Raw genomic sequence first — 17,006 nt, forward strand, 5'->3', positions numbered from 1 at the left:
CTGGGTGGTCAAATGAGTTGCATTGTTCTGTACCAGTGAGAGACTTGAATGAGGACCAGAATATTAAAATAAATCAGAACACCGCAGTCTATTGTTGGGTAAGAACAATTCCTTGTGGTGGCTAGACCCTTGATGAATACATATCTGAACAATCTAGGGGCAAAGGCTATCAAAAAGTAATTGCAGTCAACTAGTTATAAGAGTATAAAACAAAACCAAAACAGTAATCCATCCTGGATTGATACTATAATGTTCAAATGAGATTATAAACTTTTTAGGACAGGGATTATGTCATCCCCACAACAGGCCTTTAGACATTACCCAAGTCAAAAAAAAATGTTTCTCCTCCTCCTGGGTTGATAAGACAGTTTAATAGTCATGGTGCACAAGAGAGTCGAACACCCAGTATATTCCAATATGTGGAAAAAGTGCTTACTACAAATTTTCTGAGTGATGGAAAAATATTGGCCCAACTAGATAAGATATGACTACACTGTGGTAGTTATTGTGTCTGGATCTATACATCTAAGGATGTAGGTCAACAAAAAGGCCCATTTAAAATTATGAAAAAGTTAATAAAACAGTGAAAATGGGAACTAGAAAGCAGTTTTTGCCTACCATGTATAATGTTTGTTAATTTGCTTATTGGGAAAACACATACTCACTCACTTTGCTTTCACCATAAAATTATGCATTTAATGTGGCTATTATCCTAAACTCATCTTACTTCAATGATCCACCATGTAAATAAAGGAGCAGCTTTTGCAACTGGCAAAATACATGTAGCTAAAATTCTTTACAAAAACTCCAAGTTCTGCTTCTCTAGAGAGAAATCGTGAGGGTTATATTTATATCTGATCTTCCAACGACATAACTAAATTACCAGTTTGCACCTATTTTTCTGTCAAAATTTGTTTTTCAATTTACTGGTGGAAATAATACTGCTTTTAAATCCACCTCCTGCATTTTAAAATAGTTTGAACGTAGTTTTGAATGAAATGTAATTCAAATAATAAAAATGACAATGGATGGAGAACACTCAGAAGCAAAGAGAAACTTGTATTAATGAAACAAGGCTCATACCAAAGAATACCCACATTTAGTAATACAAAATAAATCTAATTTAGCTATTTTAAAGGCAATCAAAAGTAATCTTTTCTGTAATCTCAAACTACACACTTAAAAAAAAATTCCTCTCAGATTTGAGTGCACAAAGGTGTAAGGACCTGGTCTCTCTGTATCTAGACTTGGCAGGATTTGATTTAAATCGACAGAGGTCAGTAAATGTTGATTACAGCTGTTACTGATGGATATTTTTTCCCTCAGTTTTAGTGTAATTGCTGGCCTAAGCGCAGCTTCTCCTCCACACTTTGTGCCTGCAGGAATTGACCTCAGTGGCTCTACAGCAGCAGAGAGAGCTCGCTGCAGCCGTGCTGTCATGGGAGGAAGCGAGTGGGGTAGAGATGCAGAGGGCTCCCCTGCATGATGTGGGGCCAGTGACACTGGATCCCTGCAGGCTGTCGTGCAGAGTGAAGACCCCCATGGCCAGGACTGCAAGGAGGAAGAGGACAAGCCCCTAGCCAGGGAGGAAGATATCCCACTGCTGAATGTCTGTCCTTAGGTAGGAGCCACTTGGCAGCGGGGTAGGCTCCTTCAGGGAAGCCTCCTCCCGACAGTTCTGGTGAGGGGCTCTCTGTTTTGCCTAGCTAGGATCACAACTTTCCTTGCACCCTGCACCTGCAGAGATTGGGTGTCACCGGTCCTTCAGCAACACAGGGAGCCCTCTGCAGCTCTACTGTCACAACCATGCTCTTTCACCAGCTGGGAGTGCAAGGGGTCTCTGCTCAGCCTCACCAGGATTGTAGCCTTCCCTGCACCTTATGCCTGCAGAGACTGGGTGTCACTGGCTCCACAGCCGTGCTGGGAGTCCTCTGCAGCTCGGCCATCTTGACCTGGCTCACTCACCCACCAGCCAGGAGCACAGGGGCCATTGCTGGGCGAGAGCTTATCAGCACTGGTGTGGCCTCCCTGACTACTGGAGGGGCCTGTCTTCTTCCTCAGAGACCTGTCCTGGTGGAGCAGAGACCCATGGCCAGGACCACAGCCTCATCTGCACCATGTACTATAGTGTCTTGGGCCCCTTGGCCATGCAGGGAGTCCCCTGCAATTCTGCTTTCAGCACTGCCCTAACTCCAACCCATCCTTAATTTCCTGCAATTGTATAACTAAATATAGTTAAAAATAGAATAAAAAATAATTAAAAAAATGTACAATTGTCAAAATTACAAAAAAAAATAAATATTCCACCAAGCCTAGTCATATAAATTCTTAAAAAATAACAGATAAATTAATAATAATGAATCCATGCCCAGTTAAGAGTTACCTCACAGGGCTCATCTTATTAAAAAGTAGCCCCTTTCACCTTTCTCCCCCCTAACTTTATTATTTATTTTTACCCGATGTACCAGTAATTCTTGCTTCTATTTCAGACATGTCAGCACTCATCCTCTTGCCTTCTCCTGAAACAAGAGTTGTATTGTGGTCGTCCACGAACATCTGATAAGCTTTCCACGCTGCTACCCGCGAGACGGAGGTAAACTCAAACGGCCAGGGTCACACCTGTTAAAACAGTGTTACATTTCAAACAGGGCTGTCAAGTAATTAAAAAAATTTAATTGTGTTAATTGTGCTGTTAAACAATAAAATACATTTAACTTAAATATTTTTAGATGTTTTTTATATTTTCAAATATGTTGATTTCAGTTACAGTACAGAATAAAAAGTGTACAATTCTCACTTTATATTATTTTTATTACAAATATTTGCACTGTAAAAATAAGAAATTATATTTTTCAATTCACCTAGTACTATAGTGCAATCTGTCATGAAAGTTGAAATTACAAATGTAGAATTATGCACAAAAAATTACTGCATTAAAAAATAAACCATGTAAAACTTTAGAATCTACAAGTCCACTCAGTCCTACTATTTGTTCAGCCAATCGCTCAGACAAACAAGCTTATTTACATAAAATGACAAAATTAGAAAGATTAAGCAGAAAACGAGATCAAACTAGCTAGACATATACAGGGTAACAAGGAAACATTCTACAAGTACATTAGAAGCAAGAGGAAGACCAAGGACAAAGTAGGCCCGCTACTCAATAAGGGGGGAAATAACAGAAAATGTGGAAATGGCAGAGGTGCTTAATGACGACTTTGTTTCAGTTTTCACCAAGAAGGTTGGTGGTGATTGGATGTCTAACCTAGTGAATGTCAGTGAAAAAGAGGCAAGATCAGAGGCTAAAATAGGAAAAGAACAATTAAAAAAATTACTTAAACAAGTTAGATGTCTTCAAATCACCAAGGCCTGATGAAATGCCTCCTAGATACTCAAGGAGTTGACTGGGGAGATACCGGAGCCATTAGCAATTCTCTCTGAAAAGTCATGGAAGACAGGAGAGATTCTAGAAGACTGGAAAAGGGCAAATACAGTGCCAATCTATAAAAAGGGAAATAAGGACAACCCAGGGAATTACAAACCAGTCAGCTTAACTTCTGTACCCAGAAAGATAATGGAGCAAATAATTAAGCAATTTGCAAACATCTAGAAGATAATAAGGTGAATAAGTAACAGTCAGCATGGGATTTGTCAAAACAAATCACATCACCAAACCAACCTGATAGCTATTAGTTTTCTTTGACAGGCTTGTTGATGGGGGGAAGCGGTAGTACATGATATATCTGATTTTAGTAAAGCTTTTGATACTATCTCGCATGACTTTCTCATAAACAAACTAGGGAAATGTAACTAGATGGATCTACTATAAAGTGGGTGCAAAACCATTCCCACAGAGTATTTATCAGTGGTTCACAGTCATGTTGGAAGGGTATAACGAGGGGGGGTCCCTGCAGGGATCAGTTCTGGGTCTGGTCTGTTCAATATTTAGATAATGCATAGAGTAGACAAAGTTTGCAGACGATACCAAGCTGGGAGGAGTTGCAAATGCTTGGAGGTTATGATTAAATTTCAAAATGATCTGGAGAAATGAGAAATGGTCTCGAAGTAAACAGGATGAAATTTAATAAGGATAAATGCAAAGAACTCCATTTAGACAGGAACCATCAGTTGCATACATACAAAATGGGAAATAACTGCCTAGGAAGGAGTACTGTGGAAAGAGATCTGGGGGTCATAGTGGTTCACAAGCTAAATATGAGTCAACAGTGTAACACTGTTGCAAAACAAACACACACAAAAACAAACAAACAAACAAAAACAAACAACAACAACCAACCAACCAAACATTCTGGGATGTCTTAGCAGGAGTGTCGTAAGAAAGACACTGAGAAGTAATTCTTCTGCTCTATTCTACACTGATAGGCCTCAACTACAGTACTGTGTTCAGTTCTGGATGCCACATTTCAGGAAAGATGTGGACAAATTGGAGAGTCCAGAGAAAAGCGACAAAATTATTAAGATCTAGAAACAAGACCTGTGAGGGAAGACTGAAAAAATTGGGTTTGTTAGTCTGGAAAAGAGAAGATAGAGGGGACATGATAACAGTTTTCAAGTATGTAAAGGGTTGTTACAAAAGGAGGAAGAAAAATTGTTTCTCTTAACCTCCAAGGATAGGGCCAACCACCAGCAATGGGTTTAAAATTGCAGCAAGGGAGGTTTAGGTTGGATATTCAGGACAACTTCCTGTTAGGGTGTGTTAAGCACTGGATAAATTGCCTAGGGAGGGTTGTGAGTCTCCCATCATTGGAGATTTTTTAAGCGCAGATTAGACAAACTTCTGTCAAGAATGGTTCTTTAGATTCTAGATTAACTTCGTCACTGCCACGAGTGCAGGGGACTGGACTAGATGACCTTGAGTGTCCCCTTCCAGTTTCTATGATTCTATTCTATGATTCACAGGAGATAATGGTACCCGCTTTTTGTTTACTGAAAGTGAGAAGAGGCGTTCAGTATGGCACCATTGCAGTCCGGAATCGCAAGATATTTGTGTGTTAGATGTGCTAACATTCATATGTCCCTTTTATGTTATCAACCCACCATTATCACAGGACCTGCGTTCCATGCTGATGACAAGTTTTCTGCTCTGATAAAGATCCAAGCTGGCAAGATCGATGCATCTTCATTTTCATCATCATGAGTCAGATGCTATCAGCAGAATTTTTTTTTTTTTTTGGTGGTTCAGGCTCTGTAGTTTTCGCATCGGAGTGTTACTCTTAAAACTTCTGAAAGCGTGCTCCATATCTCATCCCTCTCAGATTTTGGAAGGCTCTTCAGATTCTTAAACCTTGGGTTGAGTGCTGTAGCTATCTTTAGAAATCTCACATGGTACCCTCTTTGCCCTTTGCAGTGAAAGTGTTCTTAAAACGAACAAACAACTACTGCTATAACATGAAATATATGGCAGAATGTAGGTAAAACAGAGCAGGAGACATACAATTCTCTCCCAAGGAATTCAGTCACAAATTTAAACAACATTTTTTCATCAGCATGGAAGCATGTCCTCTGGAATGGTGGTTGAAGCACAAAGGGGCATCCGTATGAATGTTTAGCATACCTGGCACACAAATACTTTGCAATCCAGGTTACAAAAGTGCCAAGCGAATGCCTGTTCTCACCTTTCAGGTGACATTGTTTATAAGAAGCAGGCAGCATTATCTCCCCGTAAATGTAAACAAACCTGTTTTGTCTAGTGATTGGCTCAACAAAAAGAAGTAGGATGTGAGTGGATTGTAGGTTTTAAAGTTTTACATAGTTTTTGTTTTTGAGTGCAGTTATGTAACAAAAAAGTCTACATTCGTAAGTGCACTTTCACAGTAAAGAGACTGCGCTACAGAACTTGTATGAGATGACTGAAAAATACAATTTTTTCATCATTTTTCCAGTGCAAATATTTGTAATAAAATCTAAAGTGAGTACTGCACACTCTATCTGCCATGTAACTGAAAACACTATTTGAAAATATAGAAAACCATCCCAAATATTAATAATTTCAATAGGTATTCTATTGTTTAACCGTGTGATTAAAATTGTAATTAATCATGACTTTTTTTTTAAAAATCAAGATTAATCATTTGAGGTAAATTGAGTTAACTGTGATCACAGCCCTAATTTTAAATAAATGTTCTCCAGAAGACTTAAAAAATGACTTCTGAGTTTACACCGCCATTCGAACTCAGCAGTAAGAACAGTGATAAGAAGAAATATCCCCAGTATATTTCTGTAGTTAATACTTATACTGTGGTATTTTTAATTAAATTATATAACCACTAAATCTAGTATAGACAGACAGCACCATATATGTTGTGACTCTGAAAAGCACTCAGCATGGCCTAACACTGCTCTCACTAAAGTCTTCTGATTGAAGATTTACAGAAGAACTTCAAAGTTACAAAACAGCAAAGTTTTATGAACTGACCAGTTGACCAGACACTCATTTGGAACAGGAAATACAGAATCAGGCAGGAGCAGATACAAAAACGCAACTACAGTTCTGTGTTAAATGTAAATACTAAAAAGGGAAAGTAGCATTTTTGTTCTGCATAATAGAATTCCAAAGCTGTATTTAACTCAATGTTCAGCTGTAAAGTTTTTGAAAAGACTAACTATAGCATTTTGTTCAGTTATGAACCTTTCAGAGTTACAAACAACTCCATTCCTGAGGTGTTTGTAACTCTGAGGTTGTACTGTAGCTCTATTTTCCATCTTAATATAAACTGTGGGATTATATTTTCATTATTCAAATACGTCTTTTTTTTTTTGACTCATACCAATCTCAGTCTCAACGTCTTCTTGCAATAATGAGTCCACATGTCACTTACATACTGTTAATACAAGATTTCCTTTTATCATTTTTAAATTTGCTGACTGAAGCTTTCATTGAATGTGTACTATGAGAAAAGATAATTAGGAGCTCCCTGATTTATCTTCTCAGATCATTTCTGATTGGTATATCTCTCATGTTCTCTTATTCCTCTCCTCCCTAAACTACAAAATCCCAATCTTCATGGTTCTGAAAGAGAAAGGACAGACACTAGTGGTGCCTCCCATGCTTCACTAAGTATATGATGTATTTCGTCCCTGCCCGAAGGAACAGTCTCCTTTTGCTCTTATTTCACCTTGACTTTCTCATCTTCTCTCTTTTTCTGTTCCCCTGCAACATGCCGCCTTCTGCTCCTGCCTCCTTCTACTCCCTTCTCCGCTACCCTGATCATGCTAGATAGCTGGCTGGCTGCCACTCTCACTCTACTCTCCCACCGCCCGCACTCGATATCTTCTTAGGAATCTCTGGCTCTTCTCAGTGGTTGCCACAACCCCTGAACAGGGCAACTGTTTCGTTCCTTTCTACCTCCACTAGGTCCTATGGAGACAACTAAACATACTCCTTATTCCTATCTGCTTTATAGATAAGCTTCACACTAAAATTTTTTTTTGTAAAGCAGCTGTTAAATGGGGCAGTCAACCTCATATGTTCTCCATGGACCATCAGTAAGTGCAGAGTGAACCATAGATTTAGCCAGATGCTGATGTATACATTATGCTTAGGGTTACTTACTTACTGCCCTTTATTGAGTAGAAAAGCTTATTGTTATGAAAAAAATCCTGTATTTTAGAGCAGTGTGCTTTTACTGCAGTGATTTATCCATCTAATAGTAATGCATCATTAAGGCACAAGATTTTATTCACTTGCTTACCGACTGCTTCGCTGAATTTTTTCATTTGCTGTGCCAGTTTTGATTCTAAGGTTTAATGGTATCATTGGTAGCAGTTCCTTGAAAGTCACTTGGTTCCATGTTAGCATCACTCTTGTTACTGGTGTTGTAGAAGTCAGTCCATGAACGAGCCTATTTAAAAGCCCCACCCCCCAAAATAAATATTTTTTGTATTTAAATCACTTCTTTGAAAACATTAAATTAAACTGGAATTCTTTAGCTACCATTCTTCGTTCCCTAATACCAACCTCATAAATTTTTAAAGTAAATTTTTAAAACATTTGACAAAGGAAATTTGATGAGGGTGTCCAGTGCAGAAGAGAGGGCTGAAAGGGACCAGCTGACAGGGCAAACAGGGAGTAAGATCTGAAAGAGGCTATTGGACCCTAATAATCTGCAGAAGAAACGGGGACCCTAAGTCTTTGCAGACTGAGTTATCCTTCATGTTACCCTCACTCTCACTGTGGAAGAAGGGCAAGGGAGTCAGAGATTGGCTGAACCCTAGGGATTAGGCTGAAGGAAGCAAGACTTGAATATGTGTTATGAGTCCCTTTACCATAGCACTGAACCAGGCATTTAGGAAGGGGTTACTTCGCCCTCGATCATCAAAATTTAAAGTTAATAAAGTTTCAGGCTGCGCTTTATAATACATTCCTGGATCTGCTTATCCTGTTTAAAAAGTGTGGGGTTTTTTTGTTATATTTATACAATCATACCTGTACTAGTGGCAGAGTTGCTTTGGCCTTCATCTGAATACTGACAAGGATACTGCAGAGGTTCATCAGCTCCTGGAAAGTACTGTGTAGAGAGTAAATTGTTAGGTATTAACATAATTAATGTTTTCAGAGTGCATATAGCAGCTACAGAGGTAGCATATACCTCAACAGATCTTAGTTCTCCGAATAAATGCACAGGAAAAAAGGTAACTTGAGAATGCTATTTTTGTTTAACTGCAGAACCATCTGCAACAACTCAAGTCTTGCTTTTCAGTAAACATCCTTCCTCACACCTCCAAAAAACAAAGCACACAAACCTATTTTATTAAGTGCCTTCAGACAGATTTGTTCTGTATTTTAAGAAAAATGCTAGCATAATGGAAGACACTTACAATAGCATAAATCAAGCAAGGTATAGTTTAATTCAGCATAAGGATGGAATGATACACATTCTATTCTAGTGGATATTAGGGAGTTTTGTCAGGGAAAGTAAGTTAGCAGCTATGAAGGGAGAGGATGGAGAATGGAACCACATCTTGAAAGTGTCTATGAATAAACCCTCTATGACTTAATGGCATAAGCCATTCAAAAACTCTTTATTTAGCTGGTTAGATACCTGGCAGTTAGTTTAAATAGTGCTCACAATCTAAAAATGGCTAAATTTCTGTGAACCTGATCACCAATATGACTAATACAAACAAATCTGTTGGGGATAATGCAGATAAAAACTATTTTTAAATTTCTAATTATTCTTGTTCACTTGCATTCAGTGCCAAGATATTCAGATTGGCAAATGTCTGAGTAATACATGTGCTACCTCTATGAAGAGTATTTTGTTTGGTTTAGCTAATATATTTTGATTTTGATGTGTATTTCTGAAATTTAGCAAAACAAATGAACACTGTTATTCTTCAGGATCAGTGTTCTAAAGGAAATGAGTTGAATTAGCAGTGATACTGATGAAGATAGGTAATGTACCCTCAGATAGATTCTGTTCCTAAAGTTTGCAAAGCTACCATGCAAGTGCCTATTTTTTCCTTAAAGAAGCCAATGAAGGTCCTGAAACCACAGAGCAGCTATCAACATCTCAATGCTCATGAAAATGGCAGAGAAACTAAAATACTTGAGTAATTATAACTTTGTAAGGTAAAACCAGAACACTTGAAAAAAACCTCACCCGATCCTACAGCCTGTAGCAGTTTTTAAGAGTCTTTTCAGCAAGTCGTGTGGTATAAGCGTCTAGGAAAAATCTTTAGGGACTGGAGATACAATTTAGAACAAACAGATATAACACTGGGCTCATGGAAGGCATATCTTCAAAAGCCAATACTACAACATAACCCCCTTGTTAAATTATTTACAGATTAAAAGAAAAAAAAAAGTTATACCCGCATCAAATGTGTCATTATTTTGACAATTTCTTCCATGGAAGGTCGTTGTGAAGGATCCTTAGACCAACAACGAGTCATTAAACTCTCAATAGGTTAGGTAAATTTTTGATCAGTGGTGGTCGAGTACCTATAATTAAAGTTAGACAATCTAATTTATACATCAAACTATTCTTGAAATTCTGTCATTGCCTGAATTTTTTAAAACAACTTACTTTGCTGTTTAAACAAACTCATTAAAGATACATGGTAACTATCTATTGTCTAGAGAAAACCAAGCTCCATTTAATTATTTAAAAAAAAAAAAAAAGAAAAATAGAATAAATGATTGTTGATTCTTATTTGTTAAATAAAAAGAGAGTTGTCTTTCAATAATGCTCTGAATGCACTATATGTCTGGTCGGTTTATGAACATATCTGAACAAGAGGAAAACAGAAAAAAATAGAAACAGCAGCACTTTAGATAGTGTTTTCCTCACCTAGCTTCCCCTGCAGATAGAGTGGAAAATTTAACAGTGCTTTACATCTTCAAACTAATATTTATATTATCGCTGCACCTGGGACCAAGATCCCATTGTGCTAGGTGATGTCCAAACACAGAACAGACAGATAGTCCCTGACCCAAAGAACTTCGTCTAAAACAAGAGACAACAGATCGATAGAGAGAGTTGGGAAGATACAGAGAAATAATGAGACAATTCTAGTGTCATGATAGCCAGTGGTTTCAGTGCAACAGTAGTTTAGCTATTGTCAGGTTCTTTATAGGTCTCACAGAAAAGTCGAGTTTTAAGGAGGGATTTGATGGAGGAAAACAAGTTCGCTTAGTGGATCTCTACAGGAGATGTCTCCTAGATAAAAGGCTGTTTTTCAGAAGTGATGAGCAACAAGATCTCCTAGTAACGTAAATCAAATAAGTATTTTTGAAAAACCACGCTAGTTTGGCACTTAGGACACAAACGTTGGGTGTCCTGGTTTGATAATCTTAGCTAGCGTTACATTCAGCTTCAATTTTGGCCATTTTTTTTTTTTTTTTTTGAGACAGGTGATCTGTATCTCACTTACTGCTCACTCAGGATGACTGGAATACTTCACTATCTCAACAAAAATAAATTGATAGTTGTTCTCCCTATTAATTCATACATCATAATTACATGTAGCACTGTCAGTAAGCACAGTCTAACAGACAAGAAAGAGAACCAAAAATTAACTGGTTCCAGACCAAGAGTGCTTAAGTATTAATAGCAACACAACCTACAGTGAGGTATCAAACTGCCACCTATTGAATAATGAATAATTTTGCAAATATGAAATAATTAATAGTGTTACATGTCAAATATCCAATTTAACTTTAAATGCACCAAAATGAAAAAAAAAAATTTCAACTCACCATTGTGAACTGCCCACATGATGCGGAAAGCAGGGCCACCAATCTCATCAAAAGGTTTCCTACGGGTGATCACTTCCCAAAGAATAATACCCCAACTGAATACGTCACATTTTTCACTGTAATTGCTACCTGGGGGGAAAAAAAAACAACAATATAATTTGTCTTTCCTGTATGATATGTGCCTACAAGTTTAGAGAACTAGCTACGTATGCATCAGTTTTCCTTCAGAGTAGAATTTCTTCTTGGTTTTCACACAGAGAAAACAGCAGTCATAAGTCCATATGACACCAATTTTTTTTTAAAAACTTCTAATTTACTCAGAGCAAATTAAAAAGAAAAATATAGAAAACATTTGCTTCAAGGTTTTAAAAAAACCTTTTGCTATTATTTCCAATATGTTTAACTAAGAGCTCTCCTCTCTGCAAACTAGTTCCTTCATAAAACTTCTAAAAACAATGCTTAGGACAGTCTTGTTCTGAAATACCAAATGTGATTTTACGATCATCACCACTCTCAAATTTAGCATTATTTCATTGTCATTTTGACTACCTGTGCCTCCTTTAAATCTTTCTCCTAAATTCACTTCTTCCATGATGGCCACAGTAAATCAGTCATCATTCACTATCATCTATCATTTTTATATTTAAAACAAGACGTCCTTAAAAGAACCAGCAAGATGTGCCCATGTCTATATTAAGTAACCATGTGATGTCACTGTATCTCCATCTTCATCACCCCCATGTCTCCCTGTTTATTATCAGAGATTCACAGATCACAGATTATTAGGGTTGGAAGGGATCTCAGGAGATCATCTAGTCCAACATCCTGCTCAAAGCAGGACCAATCCCTAAATGGCCCCCTCAAGGACTGAACTCACAACGCTGGGTTTAGCAAGCCAATGCTCAAACCACTGAGCTATCCCTCCCCCACTCATTTATCCTCACTCATTTTGTCATGCCTAAAATGTAGTTCTTTGAGACTTGGATTGAGCCTTTCTAGGTCTCTCATGAAGCATACAGCAGACATTGGGTGATATAAAATAATGAATAATAATAAAGCTCAGAGAGAGGGAGACAAGAGACTACAAAAGGATAAATACTTTGTTAATTAGAGAAAGCCACAAACATCTTAAATAGACATGAATGATAAACAAATTCAAGATATAAAAGTATGTAAAGAACAGTCAGCACTTTGAATTTATCCTTTCTTGTTTCAGATATTGACCAGAATGACAACTACCTAATAAAAAGTCTGTTCTGTTTTCTCAGGAAACATATGGAAAAACAATCTAATAATTTAAAGAGACTTCTGTGCAGAATTTCTTTATATAGGAAGACACCATGTGACCTAGGATAGTAGCATATACACGCTGCACTACAGCTTGCTCAACTATTTTACTTCGAGTCAGTTTTGAGTTTATAGTACTTCCTCCCTCCTTACTTTAGAAATGACATTTATTTAAATTTAAATAATAAAAAGGCACGTATATAAAGCTCTAGGAGCCCGGACACACATTTAATATTGCAGCAAAACCCCAGCAGCATTGAAGTAATTATTTCAAAAGGAATTCTGACAGACTGCCATTTACAAAATAAAGGCTTCTTTCTACTCTTATTATTCTGATAAGAATACCTTCAGTTTTCTCCAAAGACTTATCAAACAGATATAAGAAAATTTAAAAATTATTGAGTTAGATGTAGATTGGCTTAGGTTTTGTTCTGATGTTATTGTTGACATTTGAGGTAGTAATTAATGCATATACAGTAACTCCTCACTTAACGCTGTAGTTATGTTCCTGAAAAATGTGACTTTAAGCGAAACAATGTTAAGCGAATCCAATTTCCCCACAAGAATTAATATAAATGAGAGGGTTAGCTTCCAGGGAAATTTTTTTCATCAGACAAAAGACTAATTAATACATATATATACACCCACCCCCACCCACCCACCCACAGAGTATAAGTTTTAAACAAACAATGTAATACTGGTACACAGTGATGACGATTGTGAAGTTTGGTTGAGGTGGAGGAGTCAGAGTGTGGGATATTTCCCTTACTGCTAAATGATGAACTAGCAACTGGCAGAGCCCTCAAGGGTTAACCCTCTCACTCTACAAGGCAGCAGGAATGGAGGGAGATATGCCCATTTCCCCTTTAAATACACCGCCTTGTTAATTAGATCAGCTTGCTGAGACTGCACCTGCTGCAAGCTCCCTCCAGTCCTGAGCCCTGGTGTGATTTCCCTGCTCTATGGAAGATGGGGTGAGCAGGGTGCAGGAGCAGGGGGAAGGAGGGCACCCTGATATTACTCTCTCTTCCTTCCCTCCATTCCCCTGCCACACAGCCAGCAGGAGTCTTGGAGAGCAGCACATGGCGGAGAGGGTGGGGGGCAGAAGAGAGACAACAGCTGCAATCGCTAGCCTGCTGCACAGCTGCTGCACAGGGAACTTAGGGGCGTGGGGAGCTGATAGAACCAGGGAGCACCCCTAAGTCCCCACCAGCTAGCTGCAACGGGCTGCTCTTCCTGCAAGCAGTAGACAAAGCAGGTGGTTGCCAAACAATATTAGAAGGGAGCTTTACACAACTTCAAATGAGCATGTTCCCTAATTGATCAGCAACATAATAACGAAACAATGTTAACCGGGATGACTTTAAGTGAGGAGTTACTGTAAATTGTTAAAAATTAAAAGTGTTAACAGTGGTTTAATAAAGTTGAATGACAATGGTATTTCAAGATTAATTTGAAATTTTACATTCCACTATTTTCAGATAAAATATTCAATCATTCTGTGTTTCAATGGTGCCAATACAAATTTTGGGAAACAAAAATATATAAAAATTGCTGTATAAAAGACTTGCTGCAGTACTAAAAGCAGGAAATTTAGAACTGAAATTTTACATGTTCCTACTTAGTTGAATTTATGTACTGCAGAGTCACTAAGAAGTGGATGACTTAGCATTTGCACTGTAATTCCTAGCAACTGCAAGGCTTTTAAATGTAGCCCTTAATCCAATTTAAAATCAGAATTCCCCCCCCCAAAAAAAAAAAAAAAAGGAAAAGAATCTAACTTCTAGTGATAAATGAAAGTTAAGAATAAGTTTTGGTCAGTATCTGAAGTGAACAAGGAGGTCTGCCCAGGGCAGTTTCTGGTAAACTGATACTTGTAGCACAGAAACAGACATAAAATTGCCCGTCTTAGGAGAGAGATCAAGGACGAAATGACTATGGTGATTTAACTAGAGGCCTAATCTATACTTAAAATTTAGGTTGACATAGCTACATTGATCAGGGGTGTTAAACTGATTCCAGACCAATGTAGCTTTGTTGACCTAACCCCAAGTGTAGATACAGATGTTGATGGAGGACTGCTTCCATTGACCTAAGTACCCGCAAATGGTGCTTCAGCACCAGTGGACACACCCCTTTCCATCAGAGTAGGTTACGCTGGCATAACTGTGGTGATGTCACTATGCCACATTAGTCTCAGTAGCACAGACATACTCTAAAATGTTCATGCTCAGAAATGTTCATGCTCAGAAGTCTAGGACATCTGATCAGAGCCTACTGATATTGCTGTGGAGAAGACAGCATGCAAGCAGAGTTTTAACAGCAGGCTGAGCGGGGCCGAAGGCCCGGACCCCGGCAGGCAGCAGTGTGCTATTAAAAATCCTGCCCAGCCCAGCCCGCTCTTCTCCACCCCTGTTATAACCTTAGTCCCAGATCTGGACCTTAGCGTCCAAAATATGGGGGTTAGCATGAAAACCTCCAAGCTTAGCTACCAGCTTGGACCTGGTACCTGCTGCCACCACCCAAAAAATTAGAGTGTTTTGGGGCACCCTGGTCCCACTGAAAAACCTTCCCTGGGGACCCCAAGACCCAAATCCCTTGAGTCTCACAACAAAGGGAAATAATCCTTTTTCCCTTCCCCTCTCCAGGTGCTCCTGGAGAGATACACAGACACAAGCTCTGTGAAACTACCCTCTCCGTTCCCAATCCTGGAAACAAAAAGGACTTTCCTATTCCCCCAGAGGGAATGCAAAATCAGGCTAGCCAATTCAACACACACCGATCTCCCCTGATTTCTTCCTCCCACCAATTCCCTGGTGAGTACAGACTCAATTTCCCTGAAGTAAAGAAAACTCCAACAGGTCTTAAAAGAAAGCTTTATATAAAAAAAGAAGGAAAAAATACAAATGGTCTCTCTGTATTAAGGTGATACAATACAGGGCTAATTGCTTAAAAGAATATTGAATAAACAGCCTTATTCAAAAAGAATACAAATCAAAGCACTCCAGCACTTATATTCATGCAAATACCAAAGAAAAGAAACCATATAACTTACTATCTGATCTCTTTGTCCTTACACTTAGAAACAAAAGATTAGAAAGCAGAACTACTTCTCCAAAGCTCAGAGAAAGCAGGCAGACAGAAACAAAGACCTCAGACACACAATTCCCTCCACCCAAAGTTGAAAACATCTGGTTTCCTGATTGGTTCTCTCTGGTCAGGTGTTTCAGGTGAAAGAGACATTAACCCTTAGCTATCTGTTTATGACAGCCCCCCCACCTAAAGCTCTCTGTGGCGGGGACAGGGGCAGAAGCAAGCTTGGTCCTGCCGGCTGCTGTAGGGCAGGCTCCGCCAGCAACCAAGCTTCCCCTTCCCCCGCCTATTCCCCCAGCGTGCTGCCTTGTGCCCTGCCTCCTCTCCCTCCCTGCTACCAATGGCCCTTGCAAGGGAGGGGAGAAGAGGAACCCCAGCGCCCTCGCTGCTCAGACCAGGAAGGAGACAGAGAAGAGGAAGGAGCAGGGCCTTGGGGAAGGGGGGTGGAATCAGGGCATATCCCTCCAGTCCCCTGCCGTGAACTACTCAGGGCAGGGGGCTGGGAGCACCCCCCGATCCCAGCCCACCCCCCAGCCCTCTGCCCTGACCCCTGCACCTCCCTCATACCTCAGACCCCTGCACTCCACCACGACCCCAGCCCTGACTCTGGCACCCCCCACAATACCCAGCCCCCCCCGCACCTCATGCCCTCTGCCCTGACTTGTGCACTCTCCAAACATAACCCAGCCCCCACCAGCCCCTACCCTGACTCCTGCACTCCCCACACATACCCAGCCCCGTTCTGGCTGCCGGCCCCACTCAGTCCAGCACCGGTCGGGGGTCCCGGCCCCGCTCAGCCCACTGCCAGCCTGGGGTCCCGGCCGCCAGCCCCGGTGAACAGAACCCCAGGACGCCAGTGGGCTGAGCAGCCCAGTAATATCAGCATTTTAATTTAATTTTAAATGAAGCTTCTTAAACATTTTGAAAACCTTGTTTACTTTACATACAACAGTAGTTTAGTTATATAATTTATAGACTTATAGAGAGAGACCTTCTAAAAATGTTAAAACGTATTACCATCATGTGAACCTTAAGTGAATAAATGAAGACTTGGTACACCACTTCTGAAAGGTTGCCAACCCCTGCTTTAAAGGCAGGTGGTTGTCTGTGCTTTTTTTCAGGTGGCAACTCAGACTTTCTTTTTACAGTATTATGAATTTGATACCTTTCTGGAGAAGGTAATTCATCATTAAGACCACTAGGGAAAAACAAAACACACACAAAAAACTGGCTCTAACCATCCACAAATAAACTTTTAATGAAACTTTTACTCATTCACAGGGGACAAAATCAGCACCAGTTAATCACTGGTCTGAATGTGGTCTGACATGCATAATGACCGAGCTATTCTCCATTTAACCACACAGTAATCACACAAATCATTGTGATTTTATTGTATACCATC

General features: G+C 39.4%; 1 protein-coding gene across 1 annotated transcript in view; it reads right to left on the reverse strand.

Annotated features, from left to right (window-relative positions):
- MAP3K7 (mitogen-activated protein kinase kinase kinase 7) overlaps positions 1 to 17,006 on the reverse strand; it is a 71,618-nt gene that overhangs the window by 27,743 nt on the left and 26,869 nt on the right. Inside the window, 9 exon segments of the mRNA XM_030555962.1 lie at positions 2,457 to 2,535; positions 2,537 to 2,581; positions 2,583 to 2,617; positions 7,712 to 7,848; positions 7,850 to 7,862; positions 8,447 to 8,528; positions 9,835 to 9,932; positions 9,935 to 9,964; positions 11,222 to 11,350. Coding sequence (XP_030411822.1) covers positions 2,457 to 2,535; positions 2,537 to 2,581; positions 2,583 to 2,617; positions 7,712 to 7,848; positions 7,850 to 7,862; positions 8,447 to 8,528; positions 9,835 to 9,932; positions 9,935 to 9,964; positions 11,222 to 11,350 — 648 coding nt within the window.

This window comes from Gopherus evgoodei, chromosome 3 (genome assembly GCF_007399415.2).
Source record: "Gopherus evgoodei ecotype Sinaloan lineage chromosome 3, rGopEvg1_v1.p, whole genome shotgun sequence".
In the NCBI taxonomy this organism is placed as follows: Eukaryota; Metazoa; Chordata; order Testudines; family Testudinidae; genus Gopherus; species Gopherus evgoodei.